The sequence below is a fragment of the Sapajus apella genome, unplaced genomic scaffold (assembly GCF_009761245.1).
Source record: "Sapajus apella isolate SASKATOON/1434 unplaced genomic scaffold, GSC_monkey_1.0 scaffold2, whole genome shotgun sequence".
NCBI lineage: Eukaryota > Metazoa > Chordata > Mammalia > Primates > Cebidae > Sapajus > Sapajus apella.
The window spans coordinates 51,448,569-51,473,649 of NW_022436942.1; the positions used below are offsets into that span (position 1 = coordinate 51,448,569).

Sequence of the window (25,081 nt, forward strand, 5' to 3'; positions counted from 1 at the left end):
CTTAAGCAATTTGAATATAAAAAGTTTTCTGAGGAGGTGATAATTGAAATAAAATTATTATTATTATTATTATTATTATTATTATTATTATTTGAGATGAAGTTTTGCTCTTGTTGCCCAGGGTGGAGTACAATGGCGCAATCTCAGCTCACCTCAACCTCTGCCTCCTGGGTTCAAGTGACTCTCCTGCCTCAGCCTCCTGAGCAGCTGGGATCACAAGCATGCACCATCACACCCAGCTAATTTTGTATTTTTAGTAGAAATGGATTTCACCATCATGTTGATAAGGCTGGTCTTCAACTCCTGACCTCAGTTGATCCACCCACCTCATCCTCCCAAAGTGCTAGGATTACAGGCATGAGCCACCTCACCTGGCCAATTAAAATAATATTTAAAGAAAGAGCCAGCAGGGGAGAATGTTCCAGGTAGAAAGAACAAGTAAAAAGACTTTCAACTAGAGTTACACGTTTAAGAAAAAAATAGGTCAGAGTAGCCAAAGTCAATGAGCAAAGGGGAGAATAAAAAGAAATGAGATTTGATAGGTACATAGAGGCCACATATGTAGGGCCTTATAGACCATGATAAGATACAATGGAATTGATTTTGCATAATAGGAAGCCAACGAATTTTTTTTTTTCTTTTCTTGCTGGGAAGAATAACCTCCAGCACAAGCTGGCAGCAGGCACCTCCTAAAGCCAATGAAGAAGATTTTAATTCAGGGAATGGCCTGATCTGATTCCAGTCCCTCTGGTTGCTCTTTGGAGAAGTGACCTAAAGTAACAAGGATAATACACTCTTATCATCATCCAGGTGAAAGACAATGATGGCAGCAGAAACAGAAAAAAGAGGATAAGACCAGGCGCGGTGGCTCACACTTGTAATCCTAACACTTCAGGAGCCAAGATGGGCAGATCACTTGAGGCCAGGAGCTTAAGACCACTTTGGGCAACATAGCAATACCCCTCTCTACAGAAAAATTAAAAATTAAATTTCTACACAGCTTCCTTTGAAAAAAAAAAAAAAAAAAAAGGAGGTTGGGGAACAGACTGAAGACACATCTACGGGCTAAAATGAATAGGAGTTATCATGTATGAATATGGTAGATGAGAAAAAGGAAGAATCAAGTTTGCTCTGAAATCCTTAGCTTCAGTATCTGAGATTTTCTACAATTTTCAGGTTTTTAAGACAGCTAAAAGAATAGCAAGTTGAGCCAGGTGCTGTGGCTCACACACACCTATAATCCCAGCACTTTGGGAGGCTGAGGTGGGTGGATTACCTGAGGTCAGGAGTTCAAGACCAGCCTGACCAACATGGTGAAACCCCATCTCTACTAAAAATACAAAATTAGCTGGGCATGGTAGCACATGCTTGTAATCGCAGCTACTTGGGAGGCTGAGACAGGAGAATTGCTTGAACCCAGGAAGCGGAGGTTGCAGTGAGCCGAGACTACACCAATGCACTCCTGCCTGGGCAATAAGAGCAAAATTCCGCCTAAAAAAAAAAAATAGCAAGTTGAATGTTGGGGCAGGAAAAGGGTGGAGGGCAAGAATTTAATTTAAGCATATTAAATTTATGACAAATATTAAATTTAAAATGCATATTAAATACCTAAGTTTCCACCTGAAGAATCTAGAAAAAAGATGAGCAAACTAAACCCAAAGTACATAAATGGAGGAAATTAAATATAAAAGCAGACACCAATAAAAGAGAAAAGTAAAAGACAGAGAAAATCAACAAAGTCAAAAGTTGGCTATCTTAAAAATTAATAAATGGATAAACTAATAAGAATAATCAGGGAAAAAAAGAGAGAAAATATTTTCTCTCTTACCAAAATCATGGGATATCACTACAGATGCTATAGATATTTACGCCAATAAATTCAACACATTAGATGAAATAACAGATTCCTTAACAATACAATTCACCAAAACTCACTGAAAAAGAAACAGAGAATCTGAGTAATAATACACTTCCCAAAAAGAAAGCTCCAAGCCCAGATGGTTTTACTAGTGAATTCTAGCAAACATTCAAGGTATAATTAGCACCTATTTCTTTCAGAAAATACAGGAAGCAGGCCGGGCGCGGTGGCTCAAGCCTGTAATCCCAGCACTTTGGGAGGCCGAGGCGGGTGGATCACGAGGTCAAGAGATCGAGACCATCCTAGTCAACATGGTGAAACCCCGTCTCTACTAAAAATACAAAACATTAGCTGGGCATGGTGGTGCGTGCCTATAATCCCAGCTACTCAGGAAGCTGAGGCAGGAGAATTGCCTGAACCCGGGAGGCGGAGGTTGCGGTGAGCCGAGATCGCGCCATTGCACTCCAGCCTGGGTAACATGAGTAAAACTCCATCTCAAAAAAAAAAAAAAAAAAAGAAAAGAAAATACAGGAAGCAGTGCTTCCTAATTTATCAGGCCAGAAAAATCCAGATACCAAAACCTGAAAAAAAAAACATTTCAAAAAAAGAAAATTATAGACTGATATCCCTCATGACCAAATGCAAAGGTCCTCAAAAAACATACAAACAAATGAAATCTAACAGTATGTAGGCTGAGCATCCATTATCTAAAATGCTTGGGACACTTTTGGATTCTGGATTTTTTTGTTTTTTTCTTTTTTATTTTGGAATGTTTACATGATACTTACCAGTTGGGCATCTTAATCCAAAAAATCCAAAATCTGAAATGAACACCATTTCAGCACTCAAAAAGTTTGGAATTTTGGGGCATTTTGGATTTTGAATTTTCATATTAGGGATGCTCTACCTATATTAAAATAGTATTAACAACATAGCAAAACCAAGTGGAGCTTATACTAGAAATAAAACAGTAGATCAACATTCAAAAATCAATGTAAATAATCACAATAATGGAGGGAGAAAATCATATAATCATCTCAATAGATGTGGGAAGAGCATTTGGCAATATTCAAAATTCATTCAAAGGGAAAGGGTAAGGGAAAAAAAGGAAGAGAGGGAGGAAGGGAAGGGGAAAAGCGCTCAGAAAACTAGAAAGCATCCTTAAGCTGATCAAAAAAAAACTATGGGTACCATCATTCTCAGTGGTAAAAACCTTAAATGCTATTCCCCTAAATTCACAAAGTAAAATATTTGCTTTCCCCAATTCTATTTAATATTCAACCCAAATTAAAGTCCAATACTGTGTGCTGCCTTGACATCTGGTGAAACTGGGAGGGCCTCAAATGGCCTAACTACAAGTTTCCCTCCCCATTCTGCTCCCAAGGATAAGGTCACCTACTCCTCAAACAGCCCTCCAGATCACAGGGGCAAGGCACACTGCCTGCTTATCCCTACGTAGTGGGTTTCTATACTGTGGTCCCCTGCCAGCCCGCAGACTTATCCAAACAATCTGATCATATCTCTCTTTAGGAACCAGAAGGCACCCAGCCTCTTGATAGTACCAAGCCTACCTCCCACAGTCCCTGGTTGGTCATTTTGTTCCCAAATGTAATCTTCATGTAGGCATGCATGGCTGCACAGCTGAGGAAAGATTTAATTAATTGGATAATAGGTTTTTTTCTTAATCCAAAATGAAAAACAAAAAAGAAGGATATAAAATATAAAACAGGCCAGGCATGGGGGCTCATTGCTGTAATCCCAACATTTTGGGAGGCCAAGGTAGGAGGATCACATGAGGCCAGGAGGTCAAGACCAGCCTCCAGCCAGAGTCACAGATGGAGAACCCATCTCAAAAACTAAAAATTAAAAAGTAAAACAGGGATGGGTGCAGTGGCTCATGCCTATAATTCCAGCACTTTGGGAAGCTGAGGCAGGAAGAATGCTTAAAGCCAGGATTTCAAGATCAGCCTAAGCAATATAGTGAGATCCCATCTCTACCAAAAAAAAAAAAAAAAAAAAGCCAGGCATGGTGATGTGCACCTATAGTCCCACTAGTGGAGACATCAGATTGGGAGAACTGCTTGAGCCCAGGAGTTCGTGGCACAGTGAACTATGACCATGTTCCAGCCCAGGCAATAAAGCGAGACCTTGTCTCAAAACAAAACGAACAAACAAACAAATATATATTTATATATATGATAGAATAAATGATAAAGGGAGAAATTTTAACATACAGGCAACCTCCAACTTAGGATAGTTTGACTTAAAATTTTTTACTTTATGAAAGATTTATCAAGATGTAACCCCATCATAAATCAAGGAGCATCTGTGTATCTAATCCAGGTTTCAGATGGCAATAACAGAAAAAAAATTGAGGCAATAGTCAAAGATAATCACTGAGAATTTTTCAAAACACACACACACACACACACACACACACACACACACACACACACACACCAAGAAATGAAAGAGACTAGAACAGATTAATTGATTGGCTGATTCTCAACAGTAACAATATGACCCAGAAAGAAGACAGAGATGGAAGTTTTCAAGGTGTGACCAAAAAAAAAAAAAGTCTGTATGTAGAATTTTATGCTCAGCAAAATCTTGTTTCTAGGACGAGCATGAAATAAAATTTTTGACTAAAACTGAGAGTCTAGCAAATTAGTCCTCATTAAAAAAATCCCAAAGGATATATTATAAAAAGAAGAAAATAATTGTAAGTGGAAGGCTGAAGATGCAATAAAGAATGGTAAACAACTATACTAGTTAAATATATGAATAAATCTAAAAACAATAATAACCTCTAATTTGTGAGGATAAAAGGAAATAAGATAAAACTGAATTACAGAACCACAATATAACATAAGTTGGGAAGTAGTGATCCATATGAAAGCATTCAAAGGTCCTTGAAACCGAAGAAGAGAAAAACATCTTAGACATCATGTATGTTACAAAAGAAACAAAAATGGGCCAGCCATCATGGCTCACATCTGTAATCCCAGCACTTTGGGAGGCCGAGGTGGGTGGATCACTTGAGGACATAAGTTTGAAACCAGCTTGGTCAACGTGGTGAAACCCTGTCTCTACTAAAAATACAAATTAGCAGGGTGTGGTGGCATGCACCTGTAATCCCAACTACTTAGGAGGCTGAGATAGGAGAATGGTTTGATCCCAGAAGGTGGAGACTGCAGTGAACCGAAATTTCACCACTGCACTCCAGCCTGGGCAACAAAGCAAGACTCCATCTCAAAAACATAAAAAGAAAAGAAAAGAAACAGTAAATGAACAAAATATAATGCATAATATCCAAACTAGCTGCAGTAGCCAGGACTAAACCCAGCAATGTACTCTGCCACCATGTGAAGGTGGCAAAGTACATCACTTACCAAAGGGCCAGCAAAGAATAATAATAAACAGCTAGAGGTAGGAAAAAAAACAGAAGTGTGGTATTACAGAAACATAGAAAAGAGCGTGCAGTAAGGAAGTTAAATCCAAACTAAGGCAAAAAAAAAAAAAAAGAGAGAGAGAGAGAGAGAGAAACAGAAAAGCAAGAAAAAGTACATAAAGAACAGTAAAATTAAATCAAAAATACATCAATAACCAAAATAATTCAAAGGGGTTCTCCCAGTTAAAAGACAAGTGTCATGCTCTTTAAAAAAAAAAAAAAAAAAAAAAAAAAAAAACCTAAAACAAAAGGAACAAAAAATATGAAAATGGAAAGAAAGAAAAAGCGCAGTAGCTCACTCCTGTAATCCCAGTACTTTGGGAAGCAAAGGCAGCGAATCACCTGAGGTCAGGTGTTCAAGGCCAGCCTGGTCAACATGGCAAAACACCATCTCTACTAAAAATACAAAAAATACAAAAAAAAATAGCCAGGTGTGGTAGCACACACCTATAATCCCAGTTACTCAGGAGGCTGAAGCAGGAGAATCGTTTGAACCTGGGAGGCAGAGGTTGCAGTGAGCCAAGATTGTACCACTGTACTCCAGCCTGGGCAACAGGGTGAGACTCTATCTCAAAAGAGGAGGGGAGGGGAGGGGAGGGGACAGAAGGAGAGGGGAGGAGAGTAGAGAAGAGGAGAGGGGAGAGGAGGGGAGGTGAGGGAAGGGCAGGGGAGGAGAGGAGAGAAGAGGAGAGGGGAGAGGAGGGGAGGTGAGGGAAGGGCAGGGGAGAAGAGGGGAGGAGAGGAGAGGAGGGGGAGGAGAGGAGGGGAGGGGGGAGGGGAGGGGAGGCGAGGGAAGGAGAGGGGGAAAGAAAGAGAGAGAGAGAAAGAAAAGAGAGAGCGAAAGTCAGACAAAATACTAGGGTTATTCCATTACTGGGGTTATTCCATTACTATTAAACATCAATTCACCAAAAAGATATAACAGACCTAAGTAGACAGGATATGAAGCCAGTGACTGTAAATGGCATATTAGAGAAGTTTGGCTCTGAAGGAAAGCAAATAACAGATGGTACCTGAAGGGGGAATTTCAAATCAAAGAAAGAGTTTTTGGTTTTGGTTTTTTCATTTTTGATTTTTTGGTGTTCTTTTCTTGTTTGTTTTCATATGAACCACACTGAACAAATTTGTATATTATTGGGAATTACATGAAGTAGAGGTAAAAAGTGAAGTAGCAGGAGGGAAAGCAGGAGGGAGAGAGGATAAATCAAAAATAAGAAAGAATGGAATCCAGAGAATAAGAGAAAGGATTGAAATTTGATAAAAAGGACTTGTCTTCAATGTATTAAAGTAAATCAGGTATGGTATAGGTATGATAAAATAAGAACTTTTATGTAATCGTTCCTATTTTCTCAGTTATATGTAAGGTGACTGAGAGAAGGTTAAAAAGAAGAGACAGAGAGATTTGAAAACAAAGAAGGTACAAAATAGCTATCTTAGAAAGTAGGAAGTTTTAATCCTACTAATACAATATTATCAGTATTGCCCAGCACTGCCCAGTATCATACCCATTGGAGATGTTTTTTGGTGTTGGCCTGACTGAGGCCAACTCAATTATTACTAGATTCCTTTCCTGGGTTATAACTCAGCACTTTGAGTTCATCATAACATGAATACAGTTTGGAACATTTTTCTTAAAGACATTTCCTTAAACTTTTTCTTAATGAAGTCCAGCTAATACTTTTCCTCCCCTCTCACAAATTTGTAAAATCTTACTATGGTTAATATACATACACATAGAGATAAATAATAAACAGATGATCAGAGAGACAAAACAGAATGACGAATGGACAGAAAGAGGACATATCCAGAAACATATGCACAATACACAGACTCATCAACTAAGAGGTGGAGAAAAGGATTGCAGAGAAAAAAAGATTGGGTAAAGACTACAGCTAGGACTTCAAAGGGGCAACTGACAAAAAGTGTCAGAGCAAAATGTGAGTGTCTTGATCTCTTAGTGGCAGTATTATGGGTGAGTGTTATGTCCTTCACATTCCTTATCTCCTTTTTCTATAATCATCAAATGTTACTTAGTCATTAAAAATAATAGGGTGGGGCACGGTGGCTCACACCTGTAATCCCAACACTTTGGGAAGCCAAGGCATACAGATCATGAGGTCAGGAGTTCGAGATCAGCTCAGCCAACATAGTGAAACCCTGTCTCTACTAAAAATATAAAAATTAGCCAGGTGTGGAAGCTCACACCTGTAATCCCAGCTACCTGGGAGGCTGAGGGAGGAGAATCACTTGAACCTGGGAGGCGGAGGTTACAGTGAGCTGAGATTGTGCTATCGCACTCCAGCCTAGATGACACGAGTGAGACTCTGTCTCAAATAAATAAATTAATTAATATAATAATAATGCAATTAAGGCTGACTTTTCCAAATTTGAGGGTTTTTTTTTTACTTACTTACAAATATTCCATTTTTAATATAATGCATTTATATTTAATATAATATAATGTCTTTAATATCAAAGACAAAAGTCCTTACAAAGCCATAAATGAAGACAGTAAATAATATGTCAATTTTATAGAAAACCCAATTTTTCCTTAGTGCAGTAGTTCATGACGGTATACACACATAGATACTAATTAATCTGTAATTCTTCATAAACAGACTTTTTAAAATCTTCAGTGAGATAACATTAGCATTAAAGACAAATTGGCAATACTATTTTTCAGAGTCTTAATATACAATTTCTCAGTCTCACAACTAGGCACAGGTTAGCTACAAGTATGTTTCACAAGTTACATTCCAATTTATAAGAAAAATTATGAGAACTTTTTCTATAAAAGGCAACTTTAAGTCACCAATCATTACACCACATATTTGCTCATTTTGTCTTAAATAATATTGAATTTTATTTCCAAGTTATTATTTTCATACCTCTGAAGAGCTTTCATTATTGACATCTACTGTGTTTACAGGAGTTGCTGACGAATCTAAATCAGAACCTTGAGAGCCAACTCTCCCAGGAGTCTGGAACACAAACAGAAGGGGGAAAAAAAAACAAAGCAGACATTAATAATATGTTCATAAGCCATTTAATAATCTAAACCTTTACACATAAGAAAAGTAGATGTCTTTACAAAAATAACAGCAGTAACAATATCCTTTATCAAAGACTATACCTCTGTATCAAAATCTCTATATATTCATTTCTCTCATTTTTAGTCACTTTAATAAAATGTATACAGTGCTTTATAACGTCTTCAAGTCACCTTCACAAAACATCTTACTTAATCAAAATGACATCTCTAAGACAGGTAAGATGGACGTTATCACTGTAGAGAAGAAAACAGATTTAAAGCAGGAAGTGACTTGTTCAACATTGTACTGTTTTGTTTTTTGTCTTGCTCTGTCACCCAGGCTGGAGTCTTGCTCTGTCACCCAGGCTGGAGTGCAGTGGTGCAATCTCAACTCACTGCAACCTCTACCTCCCAGGCTCCAGTGATCCTCCCACCTCAGCCACCCAAGTAGCTGGGACAATAGGCGCACACCACCACACCTGGCTACTTTTTTGTATTTTTGGTAGAGACAGGATTTCACCATATTGCCCAGGATGGTCTCAAACTCCTGAGCTCAAATGATCTGGGCACCTCTGCCTCCCAAAGTGCTGGGGTTATAGGTCTGAGCAACCATGCCCAACCCACCATTGTACTGTTAACAAAAATCAGAAAGTCCTCAAGATGCAAGTTTAAGGAGGAAAAAAAAAATCAGAAAGCACTCAAGATCCAAGATAAAGAAAAAAAAATCAGAAAGAAGCAGAACTAAAATGCAGATCTTCTGAATGCTTTGACAATGCTCTCTTTTCTACACAAACTAAAAGAATGATTCAAAGGGTGCCAAAAAGACCAATGCAGCCCAAGTTATCAAGTCCCCATCATCAACCACTCAAACCAATCATTACCATCTGTCTCCAATACTTGATATGACACAACCAGAGACATATTTTGGAGCGTTAAAATCTTTTCCCCCAGCACCATTTATCACTTAGCATTATCATTTATTAACATGTAGGTGTTACTTGGCCAGGCACGGTGGCTCAAGTCTGTAATCCCAGCACTTCGGGAGGCCAAGGCGGGCAAATCATAAGGTCAGGAGTTTGAGACCAGTCTGACCAACATGGTGAAACCCCATCTCTAATGAAAATAGAAAAATTAGCTGAGCTTGGTGGTATACGACTGCAATCGCAGCTACTCCAGAAGCTAAGGCAGGAGAATCACTTAAACTCAGGAAGTGGAGGTTGCAGTGAGCAGAGATGGCACCCCTGCACTCCAGCCTGGGCAACAGAGCAAGACTCTTTCCTGGTGGAGTGGGGGGAAATATATATATATATATTTATATGGTTATATATATATATATTTATATATGTATGGTTGTGTCTCAAGGAATATATAGGTGTGTTTTTGTATATATATGTACATGTGTGTGTTACTTTTATAACAAATTACTTTTTGAATGAATTTGAAACCTAGTAAAACATTGAGTAAAAAGAGATTTAGAGCACAAAAACTGACTCAATAATACTCAACAAAAATATATATGGTTCATGCTAGCATTATTCACATTTTACACATGAGGGAACCAAGTCACAGAGACTAAGTAAATTGCCCAAAGTCAGATGGCTAATAAATGGAAGAAGAGATTTTAATTAGAGCAGTGTGGCTCTTAATCACTAACCAATACTGCTTCTCTGTTAGGTATCTCCACTGAAATGCCCCTCAATTACCCAAGATTCAAAACAACTCATGACATATTTGCCTCAACATGTGAACATACTGTACATAACTACTAAATATTCAACCCAAATGCCAAATAAGAATGAATTCATAATGCTATATTCATTCATTAAAATGATTATAAAAACTACATACAGGCCGGGCGTGGTGGCTCACACCTATAATCCCAGCACTTTGGGATGCTGAGATGGGTGGATCACCTGAGGTCGGAAGTTCAAGACCAGCCTGACCAACATGGAGAAATTCCATCTCTACTAAAAATACAAAATTAGCCAGGCATGGTGGCACATGCCTGTAATCCCAGCTACTTGGGAGGCTGAGGCAGGAGAATCACCTGAACCCTGGAGGCAGAGGTTGCAGTGAGCCAAGATGGTGCCATTGCACTCCAGCCAGGGCAACAAGAGCAAAGCTCTGTCTCAAAAACAAAACAAAACAAAACAAAAAACTACATACAATGGAAAAATATACACAGTATGATTTAAATTATATATAAAAATTACTGATACAAGAAAAAAGGTTGAAATTCAAATAAGGATTTCTGTAGCAAGAAAGGAGTCTTCATTTTAATTTTTTTTCAGTTTTTGTTTTTGCTACTTTTTTTTTTCAGAATTTTAGATCCATATTTGAATTGTTTATCTTGAAAAAAAAAGTTTTATGTTAAAGATAAGCAAACCTCCAGTTGAATAGCCAGCATTCCTTTCCTTTCCTCATGCAGATACTTTGCACATTTATTAATAGGCACATCTCGTTTTATTGTATGTCACTTTATTGCACTTTGGAGATACGGCGCTTTTTACATAATGTAAGTTTGTGTCAACTCTACCATCAAACAAGTCTACTGGAACCATTTTTTCAATAGCATGTGCTCACTTTGTGTCTCTGTGTCATATTTTGGTCATTCTCACAATATTTTGAGCTTTTTCATTATTATCATATCTGTTATGGTGACCTGTGATCAATGATCTTTGAAGTTACTACTTCAAAGATTGTTTTGGGGCACTACAACCCACACAAATATAAGATGGCAAACTTAATTGATAAATGTTGTGTGTGTTCTGACTGCTCCAGTGACTGGCCATTTCCCAGTCTCTCTCCCTTTTCCTTGAGATTCCCTATTCCTTGAGGCATAACCATATTAAAATTAGGCCAATTAATAACCCTATAATGGCCTTTAAGTATTCAAGTGAAAAGCAGAGCTGCCCATCTCTCACTTAAAATCAAAAGCTAGAAATGATTAAGCTTAATGAGGAAGGCATGTGGAAAGCTGAAACAGACCAAAAGCTAGGCCTTTTGCGCCAAACAGCCAAATGTGAATGCAAAGAAAAAGTTTCTGAGGAAAGTAAAAGTGCTACTCAAGTGAACACACAAATGATAATAGCACAAATTGCTGAGAAAGTTTTAGTGACCTGAATAGAAGTTCAAATCAGTTATAACATGCCCTTAAAGCAAAGCCTAATTCAGAAAAAGGTCCTAACTCTCTTCAATTTTACAAAGGCTGAGAGAGATGAGAAAGCTGCAGAAGTATGAAGCTAGCAGAGGCTGGTTCATGGGATTTAAGGAAAGAAGCTGTCTCCATAACACAAAAATGCAAAGTGAGCCAGCATGTGATGATGGAGAACCTGCAGCAAGTTACCCAGAAGACCTAGCTAAGATAATCGATGAAGATGTCTATACTAATAACAGACGTTCAATTCAGGAAAAAAACAGCCTTCTATTGGAAGAAGATGCCATCTAGAACTACCATAGCTAGAGAGGAGAAATCAATACTGGGCTTCAAAGCTTTAAAGAACAGTCTAATTCTTCTTAGGGATTAATGGAGCTGATGACTTTTAAGTTCAAGCCAATGATCATTTATACCATTCTGAAATTCCTATCACCCTTAAGAATTATGCTAATTCTACTGTGATCTATAAATAGAACAAGAAAGCCTGTTTACATGGATCACTGAATATTTTAAGTCCACTATTAAGACCTACTGCTGGAAAAAAAAAAAATCCTTTCAAAATATTACTGTTCATTGACAATACACCTGGTCACCGAAGAGCTCTGATGGAGACATACAATGAGTTTAATGTTGTTTTCATGCCTATTAACATAACATCCATTCCACAGTCCATGGATCAAGGAGTAATTTTGACTCTCAAGTCTTATTATTTAAGAAATGTATTTTGTAGGGCTATAACTACCATAGATAGTGATTCCTATGACAGATCTGGGCAGAGTATGTTAAAAATCTTCTAAAACAGTCACCACTCAAGCCTGTAATCCCAGCACTTTGGGAGGCCAAGGCGGGTGGATCACGAAGTCAAGAGATCGAGACCATCGTGGTCAACATGGTGAAACCCCGTCTCCACTAAAGCTACAAAAAATTAGCTGGGCATGGTGGCACGTGCCTGTAATCCCAGCTACTCAGGAGGCTGAGGCAGGAGAATTGCCTGAACCCAGGAGGCGGAGGTTGCGGTGAGCCAAGATCGCGCCATTGCACTCCAGCCTGGGTAACAAGAGCGAAACTCCGTCTCAAAAAAAAAAAAAAAAAAAAAAGAACATTTGTGATTCATGGGAGGAAGTCAAAATATCAACACTAACAAGAGTTTAGAAATTCATTCCAACCCTCATAATGACTGTGAGGGGTTCAAGACTCCAGTAAAAGCAGATATGGTAGAATCAGCAAGAAAACTAAAATTAGAAGTAGAACTTAAAGATGTGACTGATTTTTTTTTTTTTTCAGACAGGGTCTTGCTCTGTCACCCAGGCTGGAGTGCAATGGTGCGATCTTGGCTCACTGCAACCTCCACCTCCCAAGTTCAAGCAATTCTTCCACCTCAGCCTACTAAATAGCTTGGACTACAGGCACCAACTACCATGCCTGGCTGATTTTTTTATTTTTAGTAGAGATGGGGTTTCACCATGTTGGCCAGGCTGGTCTCAAACTCCTGACCTCGTGATCCACCTGCCTCAGCCTCCCAAAGTGTTGGGATTACAGGCATGAGCCACCGTGCTCAGCCATGACTGATAATTTTCATAATAAAACTTTAATGGAGGAGGAGTGGATTCTTAGGGATGAGCAAAGAAGGTAGTTTCTTGAGGTGGAATCTACCCCTGGGAAAGATGCTGTGAACACTGTTGAAATGACAACAAAGAATTTAGAATATTTCATAAATTTAGTTGATAAAGCAGCAGCAGCTTTTGGGAGGACTGACTCAACTTTTGAAGGAAGTTCTACTGTGGGTAAAATGCTATCAAATAGTACTGCATGCTACAGGGAAATCTTTCATGAAAGGAAGAGTTAAACAAAGCAAAGCAGCAAACTTCATTGTTGTTTTATTTTAAGAAATTGCCACAGCCATCCCAACCTTCAGAAACCTTCACCCTGGTCAGTCAGCAGATATCAACATAGAGGCAAAATCTTCCACCAGCAAGATTATGACTAGCTGGGCAAGGTGGCCCACATCTGTAATCCTAGTGCTATGGGAGGCCAAGGCAGGAGGATCACTTGCAGGTAGGCATTTGAGACCACTCTGGGCACCATTTAAAAAATACTAAATTATCTCAAAAAAATACAAAAATTAGCCAGGCGTGGTGGCATGCACCTGTAGTCCCAGCTACTAGTGAGGCTGGAGAATGTCTGGAGGCGGGGAACCTAAGGCTGTTTCACACCGACTTCCTACAACTAAATTGAAAGGAAAACCCTAACTTTCCATGCTTAAGTAACAAAAGGGCCCTTTGACTTTTTCCATGTGGCAGATAGGAAATTGGCTGTCCACAACAAATCAGACTGATTGTGGGCAAGTCTTTGTTTGCACAGGAGTATAACTGTGTAGCTTCACCCTAGGCTCTGATTTGATGCTTTTCACACAACACTGTTGAAATGACAACAAAGAACTTAGAATATTCCATTAATTTTAGAAATTCCAAAATTGTGTGTAAAATGCTACCAAACAACATTGCATGCTACAGGGAAATCTTTCATGAAAGGAGGAGCTCTTCAAAGCAATGCAGCAAACTTCATTGTTGTTTTATTTGTATACCAAAATTGGAATAGAAAATTCCAAAACTGGTTGCAAAAAGCAACCAATCAGATGTTTGCACAGGAGTGTGACCTCTGTAGCTTCGTTTCAACCTCTGGTTGGCTGCTTTCTGCAACCAATCGGACTCATTGTGGGAACCACTTCATTACATTAGGTAACCATGAAGTGACCAATGGGAAACATCTAGTGGGTATTTGGACCCAAGAACATTCTGTATCTGGGCTCAGGCCCACTTCCACACTGTGGAGTGTACTTTCATTTTCAAAAAATCGCTGCTTTTGTTCTTTCATTGCTTCATTCTTTCTTTTACTTTGCTGGGCATTTTGTCCAACTCTTTTTTCAAAACGCCAATAACCTGGACAACTTGCAGTCATGACATTCTACCAGTGATACTAGGAAGGCTGAAGTGGGAGGATCACACTTAAGCCCAGGAATTCAAAAATGCAGTGAGTTATGATCGCACCACTGAACTCCAGACTGGGTGACACAGTGAGACTCTGTCTCATTAAAGAAAAAAGATTTGAGAAGGCTTTTTTCACAGAAGGCTCAAACAACTGTTAACATTTTATAGCAATAAAATATTTTTAAATTAAGGTATCTACTTTGTTTTATTAGACAATACTATTGCACACTTAATAGACTACAGTATGCCATGAATATAATTTTATATGCACTACAAAACCAAATAACCTATGTGACTCATTTTATTGTGTGATATTTGTTTTATTGCAGTGATCTAGAACCAAGCCTGCAAAATCTCCCATATGCCTATATACAAGTATGCCTATATACTTGTATTATATTTATATAAATTAGGAAACTTCAATAAGTAGAAAATAACAACCAGTAATTAAAGCTACAGAGAAACTCCCAAACTCTTCTTAAACATAATTCCTCAAAGGAGGGTGTAAGATTAAGCTCTTATTTTATATTCTGGATAAAGTATTAACCTAGCATGCCATGACAAGGGGGAAATAAAATGATCATGAGCCTTTTCAAAATTACTTATGTTCTTTAGAATTCTCAAAAGAACTCAGGGTTCTGTGAGGTTCTGTCAACTAAAGAATGACAAAGAAGGAACATTATGGCTGGGCGCAAATGGCTCACGCCTGTAATCCTAGCACTTTGGCAGGCTGAGGTAGGTGGATCACTTTGGGTAAGAAGTTTGAGACCAGCCTGGCCAATATGGTGAGACCTGTCTCTACTAAAAATACAAAAATTAGCTGGGCATGGTGGCGCATGCCTGTAATCCCAGCTGCTCGGGAGGCTGAGGCAGAAGAATCGCTAGAATCTAGGAGGCAGAAGTTGCAGTGAGCCAACATCATGCCACTGCACTCCAGCCTGGATGACAAAGCAAGACTCTGTCTTTAAAAAAAAAAAAAAAAAAAAAAAAGAGAAGGAACATTACCTTGTGTAAATGTTTTCTTTCTTCCCCTGCCCCCTACCCCAGCTTTCTTTTTTTTTTTTTTTTTTTTTTTTGAGACAGGGGTCTCACTATGTTGCCCAGGCTGGTCTCAAACTCCCGGGCTTAAGTGATCCTCCCACCTCATCCTCCCAAACTGCTGAGACTACAGGCACGAGCCACTGCATCCAGGCTATGTTTCAATAAAGATGGATAGAGAACATCAGAGGTACAATTCAGAAAGAGACAGGTATCTTACTACTGAGTGAAAAAAAAAAAAAAAAAAACCCACAAACATTGTTGAGACATGGAGGAGGCAATAACTGTATCCTGTCCAAGAACAGTAGCAACCACCACACCAAGGCTTATCCAGAACAGACAGAAAGTGGCACAATTTCAATAAAGTATTAAAGATGAAGAATGCAAAATGAATCTCTGGTCAAACACAAATGAAAATGAGAGGAGCTGATATAAGGAGTCTCCATTTGGTTGTCAGTATCAGGAGACACTACCCAAAATGATGAAATTGTAAGGCTTTCATCCTCAGAGAAGTCAGAGAAGGTTAAGCCAACTGAATACATGAGTGAAATACCCATGAATTTTAGATGCCACTAATCTAGATCAAATGCCACTTCAGCCTAACTTCAATTTGCTACAGGCTTTGGAGAGGTTGTACTTTATTGCCAGGTCTCGGGACCTGAGCACTACCTCCTGCCTCAGCATGGTTGCTGCCCCTTCTGGTAGGTTTCCACTTTCTAGAAAAGCAGAAAAAGCTTGCGAAACAATCAAAGCAGTGATGCCAAGGATGTCATGGCAGAAGGCCTGGGTTCCTGAGCCACCGAGAGTTCACAGGGCTGGATTTGACATTCCTGATGCATCACACAGGCATATGCATCCTGCTGACATTGTATTTCATTCTCACTGCGAAACTCAGGATCATCTTCCTGGGCACTGAATAGGGTCAGCTTTTAACCTAGTCTTCACTTTGCCGTGGGGCCAAAGCGGTGGAACAATTAGGGGAGAGGGAGCAGTGGGCCTCTACTTTCTCCTTCCTCTTGCTCATTCTCATTTTCTTTGTCCTTACAAACTTCCTAAAATGCCTATGCTTTTTTTAAAGTTGACCTATCTTTCTTTTCTGGACTGGAGGCATAGCAGGATATTGTGAAACTTCAGCCACATGACTCTTAGGAGTCTCCTCCAATGGTTCTGACAATGATTCCAAACTTCTCTGCAGAGGGTCATTCTTCCTTGGGCAGAATTTATCTCCTGTATCTTGAGTATTTGGTAATTGGTTCAAGTCTTTAGTGACAGGTGTGGGAGATTCCTAAACTCAATTAATGAGGATTTTTTTAACCTACTATGGTGATCCCAGCCACTCTGCAGAAACAAAGAATCACAACAAACGGACCAAAAGTCATGATTTTTTTTTAAACGTAGTTAGCACCATGACTGTTTCGAATGATATATCACGGATACAGGAGGTATACTGATCTCATATTTCTCCCCTTGACTTATTTAAAGGCATTCAGTGGCCTTCAGAAATAAAGTACTCAAGTTGTTCTTGGCCCAGGGAATCTCAAACTTCCTGGTACAGTATGAAAAAGAAGGCCTCAGTCTCTACAGTCCCTTTAAATTTTCCCAAAATCTAACATTCTAAAACTGTCTAAATTTATCCAGAGTATAGATTTACTGTGTTCATTTAGTGCCCACAAAATTTTCTTGTTTTATTGTATCAGCTACAGTCCTCCAAACACCAAAGCAAGATCCTTTCCCAAAATAATATAATTGAGACATGAATTTATAAATAAATAAAAGCCAGCTCTGGATTTAGTGATAAACTCATGGATGTAGCAAAAAGTAAATGGTGAAAACATTCCAAAAGAGTATTTAAATTGGATTTTTTTTTTTTTCTTTTTTGAGAAAGAGTCTCACTCTGACACCCAGGCTGGTGTGATCTCAGCTCACTGCAACCTCCACCTCCCAGGTTCAGGTGATTCTCCTGCCTCAGCCTCCTGAGTAGCTTGCATTACAGGCACACCCCACCATGCCCGGCTAATTTTTGTATTTTTAATAGAGACAGGGTTTTCACCATGTTGGCCAGGCTGGTCTCAAACTCCTGACCTCAAGTGATTCACCCACCTCCGCCTCCCCGAGTGCTGGGATTACAGTCGCGAGCCACCGTGCCCAGCCTAAATCAGATATTTAATATAAAGAACTGTTGTATAAAACTAGAAATTCATTTTTGATTCATTAGCATTTCAATAGCTCCACACTACAATGAAACGCAATGGAAACAGGAAGTTATACTTCCAAAGAATTATATTTTCCCCATTTCTATTTCCTTTATTTTTTCAGATGCCAGATGGCTTGTCACCTAAGGTTTTCCTTGACTGAGAAGCAATTCAAAGAAATATTGTACTTTTATTTTTTTTATTTTTGTAGAGATGAGGTCTCCCTATGTTGCCTAGGCTTATCTCAAACTTAATAGGCTCCAGTGATTCTCCTGCCTCAGTCCCCCAAAGTGCTGGTAGTACAGGTGTGACCCACCATGGCCGCCTATAATAAGGTACTTCTACATAATCTTATTATCACCACCAAAAATACCCTTTCTCAAATCTGCCTAAAATAATCCTGGTAAATACATGTAGGTAAAGCCTAAGAGGCATAGGGGGTAAACAAAGCCAAAACAGGGAAACCCTCACAAGACAGGGTTTTGTTTTGTTTTGCTCTGTTTTGTTTTGTTTTGTTTTATTTTGAGACAGAGTCTCACTCTGTCACCCAGGCTAGAGTGCAGTGGTGCGATCTTGGCTTACTGCAACCTCCGCTTCCGGGTTCAAGCAATTATCCTGCCTCAGCCTCCTGAGTAGCTGGGATTACAGGCATGCACCACCACACCCAGCCAATTTTTGTATTTTTAGTAGAAATGGGGTTTCACCATGTTGGTCAGACTGATCTCAAACTCCTGACCTCATGTTCTGCCTGCCTCAAACTCCCAGAGTGCTGGGATTACTGGCGTGAGCCACCGCACCTGGCCAAGATAGGGGTTTTTGATGTCCGTATTTTAAACAGACTCCTCTGATTGTTGTTAAATTATCTAAATATTTCTTATTCTGTTTTTAAGCCACTAAAATTCCTTTATTTCCATGAGAAGCCCCAAAACAATAACACTAACCCTAAAGAAATAATATAAAGCATTCTAACTTTTTCACCTACAAAAGTTTCATTTTGCAAAAACAATGGGATTGAAATGATTTATGCCAAAACTTTAAAGTGACAGGCTGGGCACAATGGTTCACATCTGTAATCCCAGCACTTCGGGAGGCTGAGGTAGGAGGATCAGTTGAGCCCAGGAAGTCAAGGCTACAGTGAGTTGTAAATATGCCACTTTACTCCAGCCTGGGCCACAGGGTAAGGCCTTGTCTAAAAAAAAAAAAAAAAAAAAAAATCCAAATAAAACCATTCTTAAAAACAAGGTAAGAATCACAATGAACCAAAAATAAAATGGACACATTAGAGTATCCAGGATGCTGGGACCTAAAACAGGTAGAGGCAGCCAAGTTCAGTAATAAGAACCAAAAACGCCCTGGGTATATGAGGTAACAAGAAACCAGGCCCACCGTGAGAACTCAGTAAGCGGGGCAAGATACTATCCCTTGCCATAAATAGAAACTTTTTAAAATGCTGTAAATCCTATCACGTACTGTTTAGCAAAGTTTTTCCAGGAAGAGATGAAAGGGTGTTCCAACCAAAGCATTATTTATAACAGCTTATAAATCATAAGCAATCTGTATGTTCAAAATGAAGAAACTATAAACTATGACATAACTGTCCAACAGTCTTGACAATTTATGTGATAAGTGTGAAAGTTGTGTAGAAAAATGAGAATGCATGTGATATACGTTGATCTACTATGAAAAATTAAAAAGAGAAAAAAAAGAATGTATATAAATATATATGTATATAGATTATATATGTTTATATCATATAAACTTAGGATTTACATGATATAAATCCTAAATTTGTCAAAGAAGAAAATACAACATTTGTATATATTATGACTTCAATTACATAAAAATATATACACATAAAAAGATTAAAGGGTAAACATATAAGACTGATGAGTTTTATGATAGGGTGATTTTTGTTGTTACTTTTCCCCCCTATATTACTGAAAGGATGAGACTTGTGTTAAGATGATTTTATGAACCACCCACCTACTTCCACCCAAAATTTTTTGTTAGTGTTGTCATATTACTTTTAAAAGTTTTCAGATTTTTTTTAAAATTTGGGCCTGACAGAAAGATCCAGAGAATTCTAATCAAACACCTATCATTAATGTTTAAGTATCTACAACTAGACCAACTAAAGGAAAACCAGCTAAAACAAAACTACTTCTCTATTCACCATACTTCTGAACAAATCTGTGACTTTTCTACACCAAGTAATACAATTCTCTGCAGACATCAAATGTAGGTCCTACAATTTAACTGAATTCTGACACTATCTCAAATTAGCACAGACCTTGAAGACTAAGGGATCAGTCCCATAAGACTGCCCTTCCTTTCCCAATAGCAAATAAAAGGTCCCCAGGTTACTCACCCAAACTTTTGTCGACCTTGGCTACATATCGGGAACTCTCACAACTCCCCTCCTCAGGTTTGATAATTTACTATAGCAGCTCTAAGAACTCAAGGAAACACTTTACTTATGTTTACTCTAAAGGATATCTTAAAGGATACAAATAAACAGCCAGATAAAGTAGTATGTAAGGGAAGATCTGGAGGAGTCCCAAGCACAAGAGCTTCTGTCCCCATTAATTTTGGAATACGTCACCCTTCCAACATATGAATATATTCAACAACCAGGTGTGACATGGCAAAAGCCCCATAAAACTGCATACCTCAACCATACCTCAGCTTTCTATTGAAACTGCTCTCTGTAACCCAAATGTGACAGGCAAGCAGTCCAAACCCATGCCATCTTCGCCCCTGCGACTTGTAATAAGTAATTAAGGACTGTAATTTCTACCCTACCCAGACAATGTGTAAACAAATGCTAATATTGACTTTTGTGAACCACTTAAGTAACAACCAGAATGTCAAAAGTCCCCTGGCCCTTGGAATGTCCGGAGCCCCTTACCCTCATCTTCGCCCAGGAATCCACTGGAATGTCCAGAGCCCCTCACCCTCATCTCCACCCAGGAGGTGATTTATAGAATCCACTAGCCCTCAGAACGTCTGAAGCCCCTCACCCTCACTCCCGAGGTGGTTTTACGGGTATAAAAGGTCTTGACACCCTCCTTTCGGGGCCACGGGTTGGAGAGACGTGAGTCCTCCGTGGCCGCCGGCAATAAAGACCCTGCAATTTGGTATACTTTTGTCTTGGTGTTGACTTTCTATGCTCGGGCCAGTACAACACAGGAAGATCTCCAAAACCACTGTTTAAGGTTTTTACAGAGGTTCCATTATGTAAGCATAAGCATGATTGATTAAGTCACTGGCCATTGGTGATTAACTCAATCTCTAGCCCCTCTATATTCCTGGAGGTCAGAATGTAGGACTGAAACTTCCATATCCTTAATCTTGTGGCTAATGTCTATGGCAACCAGTCCCCAGCCTGAAGCTATCTGGGGACCCATCAAGATCACTTCATTAGCATAAACTCGGGTATTGCCAAAAGGTACTTATTATGAATGACAAAGACACTCCTTTCACCTCCATCACTCAAGGAATTCCAAAAGTTTTAGGAGCTCCATGCCAGAAATAAGGAAAAAGACCAAATATATATTTCTTATTATAACACAACACTACCCCAATATTTGAAATTATGAAAAAAAATACACAATATTCAAAGTATTTACTTCAAATAAGAACAGATATTGGCTGGGCATGGTGGCTCATGCCTGTAATCCCAACACTGGGAAGCCAAGGCGGGCAGATCTTTTAAGGTCAGCAGTTGAGAGACCAGCCCGGACAACATGGTGAAACTCCATGTCTACTAAAAATACAAAAAAAAAAAAAAAATTAGCTGGGCGTGGTGGCACTCGCCTGTAATCCCAGCTACTGGGGAGCCTGAGGCAGGAGAATCACTTGAACCCAAGAGACGAAGGTTGCTCACTTCGTCTCCCGAGAATCACTTGAACCCAGGAGACAAGGCGCCACTGCACTCCAGCTTGGGTGACAGACTCTGTCTCAAACAAACAAACAAACAAAAAAACAAATGTCTGTAATAAATAGGATATCATAGATTGTTGGTATAAAAACAGATTCATACTGCAAGATCAGTATAAAACAACATTAATCTCTACAAAAAACTATCAAAGAAGCAAACACAAATTTGAGAAAGAATAGCACTCGAAGGGGGAAAATGTTATTGTTTACCATATGCAATATCGTAAAAAGAAATATCACCGTCACAGCACTGTCACAGAAGTTTTAACAACTTAAAATTTTTCTGAAATAAATGATTGCTCTATTGCAGACTAGTTGTTTACTGAGTATATTTCTTTTTTTTTTTTTTTTTTTGAGACGGAGTCTTGCTCTGTTGCCCAGGCTGGAGTGCAGTGCCATGATCTTGGCTCACTGCAACCTTCACCTTCCAAGTCAAAGCGATTCTCCTGCTTCAGCCTCGTAAATAGGAAAGACTATGTGCACCCGCCACCACACCTGGCTAATTTTTTTGTATATTTAGTAGAGATGGGGTATCACTGTATTGGCCAGGCTGGTCTTGAACTCCTGACTTCAGGTGATCCGCCCCCTCGGCCTCCCAAAGTGCTTGGATTGCAGGTGTGAGCCATCGCACCCAGCCTCTTTTTTTCTTTTTTTAACGGGCAAAATCTCACTCTGTCACCCAAGCTGAAGTACAGTGGCACAATCGTAGCTCATCGTAGCCTCAAATTTCCTGGGCCCAAGCCATCCTCCTGCCTCAGCCTACTGAGTAGCTTAGGACTACAGATGAGTACCACCACACCTGGCTAATTTCTTTTCCTTTGTTTTTGTTTTGTTTTGTTTTTTGAGACAGGGTCTTACTTTGTCACTCAGGCTGGAGTGCAGTGGTGCAATCTCAGCTCATTGCAACCTCTGCCTCCTGGGTTCAAAATATCCGCCCACCTCAGCCTCCTGAGAAGCTAGGACTACAGGCGCATGTCACCACACCCAACTAACTTTTGCATTTTTTTGTAAACATGGGATTTTGTCATTATGCCCAGGCTGGTCTCAAATTCCTGGACTCAAGCAATCCGCCTACCTAAGCCTCCCAAAGTGCTAAGATTATAGGCGTGAGTCACCATGCCTGGCCCTGGCTAATTTTCTTTAAGCAAAATTATTTCTAAAACTGGAAAGGATATAAGTATTAGAAATTAAATAATATACAACTCAAAAACTTGGGAATTTGTAAGATATCTATAAGGAATTCTCATAAAATGTACCTTTCAACACTGATTTGGTTATTCTATTTCATCCTCACCCCACCACAAAAACAAATTAGAAAGATTTTCACAAATTCAAAAAGTCCGAAAAGCCATCTACTACAGGCAGACCTTAAGATGCTTTAAATACATTATGCAAGCCTTATACTAAATGGATAGCCAAAGAGCTCTGACTAACTCTTTTCTACTATTAAGAGCTAAAAACATACAGAAAAAGGGAAAAGGTATTTTTGCAAATAAAAAAATGCTATTTCAACAAAAAATTCATGTAAAGTAACTGAGCAGTTCTCAGGGAGTTTTCATACTTTACCTCCTAGCTCATCACATACTCTCTAGGTAAATTCATTTGCTCCCTTAATTTTCATTAACACTATTGCTGACAATAATAAAACACTAACTCTAATCCAGACATTTGCTGAGTTTCCAATTCATATTTTCCTGTCCTGCTAAATTTATCAAGAGAACCACAAAGTCAGATTATTCAAAACCAAATTCATTTATCTTTGTTCAAACCTTTCACCCATCTGCATTCTCCATCTCAGATTACAGAACCGTTACACCCTCATTTTGCCTAAATCCAAGGCATCACTCTTACTCATTTCTATTCCTTAATCTTCACATCCAATCGCCAGGTTAATTCAATTGCCCACATAAATTTTGCATCTATCCCCCTTTCTCCAACTCCTTGGTCACTACTTTGATTCATGTTGCCATCATCTTTCACCTAGATTATAAAAGAGATCTAATATAGCACTCTATACCTTTACGTCCACATTTCTAGTTGTCTACTAAGAAATCCAGTAATGGATTTCTCAAACCGTTGTAACCAAACCAAAGTCGTCATTTATCTCAATACTTTACCATCCTAGAAAAAAGTTTGCTTACCTCACTATGTTCTCCAGCTTAGTCAATAATATCCTTATTTATCAAGAATTTCAGTTAAACCCTAAATGAGGCTGGGTGCTGTGGCTCATGCCTGTAATCCCAGCACTTTGGGAGGCCAAGCCAGGTGGATCATCTAAGGTCGGGAGTTCGAGACCAGCCTGACTAACATGGAGAAACCCCATCTCTACTAAAAAGACAAAATTAGCCAGGCATGGTGGTGCATGCCTATAATCCCAGATACTCGGGAGGCTGAGGCAGGAAAATCACTTGAACCAGGGAGGTTGAGGTTACAGTGAGCCAAGATTGCACCATAGCACTCTAGCCTTGGCAACAGAGTTAGATTATCTCAAAAAAAAAAAAAAAAAAACTCTAAATGAACTATTAGCCGGGCATGGCGGTAGGCACCTGTAATCCCAGTTACCTGGAAAGCTGAGGCAGGAGAATCACTTGAACCCAGGAGGTGGAGGTTGCAGTGTGCTGAGATCACACCGCTGCATTCCAGCCTAAGCGGCAAGAGTGAGACTCTGGGCCAGGTGCAGTGGCTCACTCCTATAATCCCAGCACTTTGGAAGGCTGAGGTGGGCAGATCACGAGGTCAGGGGTTTGAGACCCGCCTGGCCAACATGGTGAAATCCCATCTCTACTAAAAATACAAAAATTAGCCAGGTGTGGTGGCACAGGCCTGTAGTCCCAGCTACTCGGGAGGCTGAGGCAGGAGAATCCCTTGAACCTGGGAGTTGGAGGTTGCAGTGAGCCTAGATTGTAGCATTATACTCCAGCCTGGGTGACAGAGTGAGACTCCAACCAAAAAAAAAAAAAAATTAAAACCTAAATGAACTAAAACAGATATCTGCACACCAATGTTCATAGCAGCACTATTCACAATGGCTAAAATATGTAAATAACCCAATGTCCATCAATGGATGAATAAACAAAAGGCAGTGTACACATCAACAATGACATATTATTTAGCCTTTAAAGGGAATAAAATTCTGGTAACATGCTATAACATAAATGAAGCTAGAAATAATTATGCTAAGTGAAATAAGCCAGATACAAATGGATGAGGTACCTAGAAGAGTTAAATTCATAGTGGCAGGAAGTGGAATTGTGGTCACTGGGGCTGCAGACGAGCAGAGGAATGTAGAGGTATTGTTTAATTAGTACAGAGTTTAGTTGTAATGATTGTACAACAATGTGAATACACTTAATGCCACTGGACTGTACACTTAAAAATAGTAAAAATAGGCTGGGCATGGTGGCTCACGCCTGTAATCCCAGCACTTT

At 39.3% G+C, this 25,081-nt stretch overlaps 1 protein-coding gene across 2 annotated transcripts in view; it reads right to left on the minus strand.

Moving 5' to 3' along the window:
* EEA1 (early endosome antigen 1) overlaps positions 1–25,081 on the minus strand; it is a 160,773-nt gene that overhangs the window by 113,383 nt on the left and 22,309 nt on the right. For both annotated transcript variants that reach the window (XM_032297585.1, XM_032297576.1), the window contains exon 2: positions 8,198–8,290. In XM_032297585.1, the coding sequence (XP_032153476.1) occupies positions 8,198–8,290 (93 nt within the window). The remainder of the gene's footprint in view (positions 1–8,197; positions 8,291–25,081) is intronic.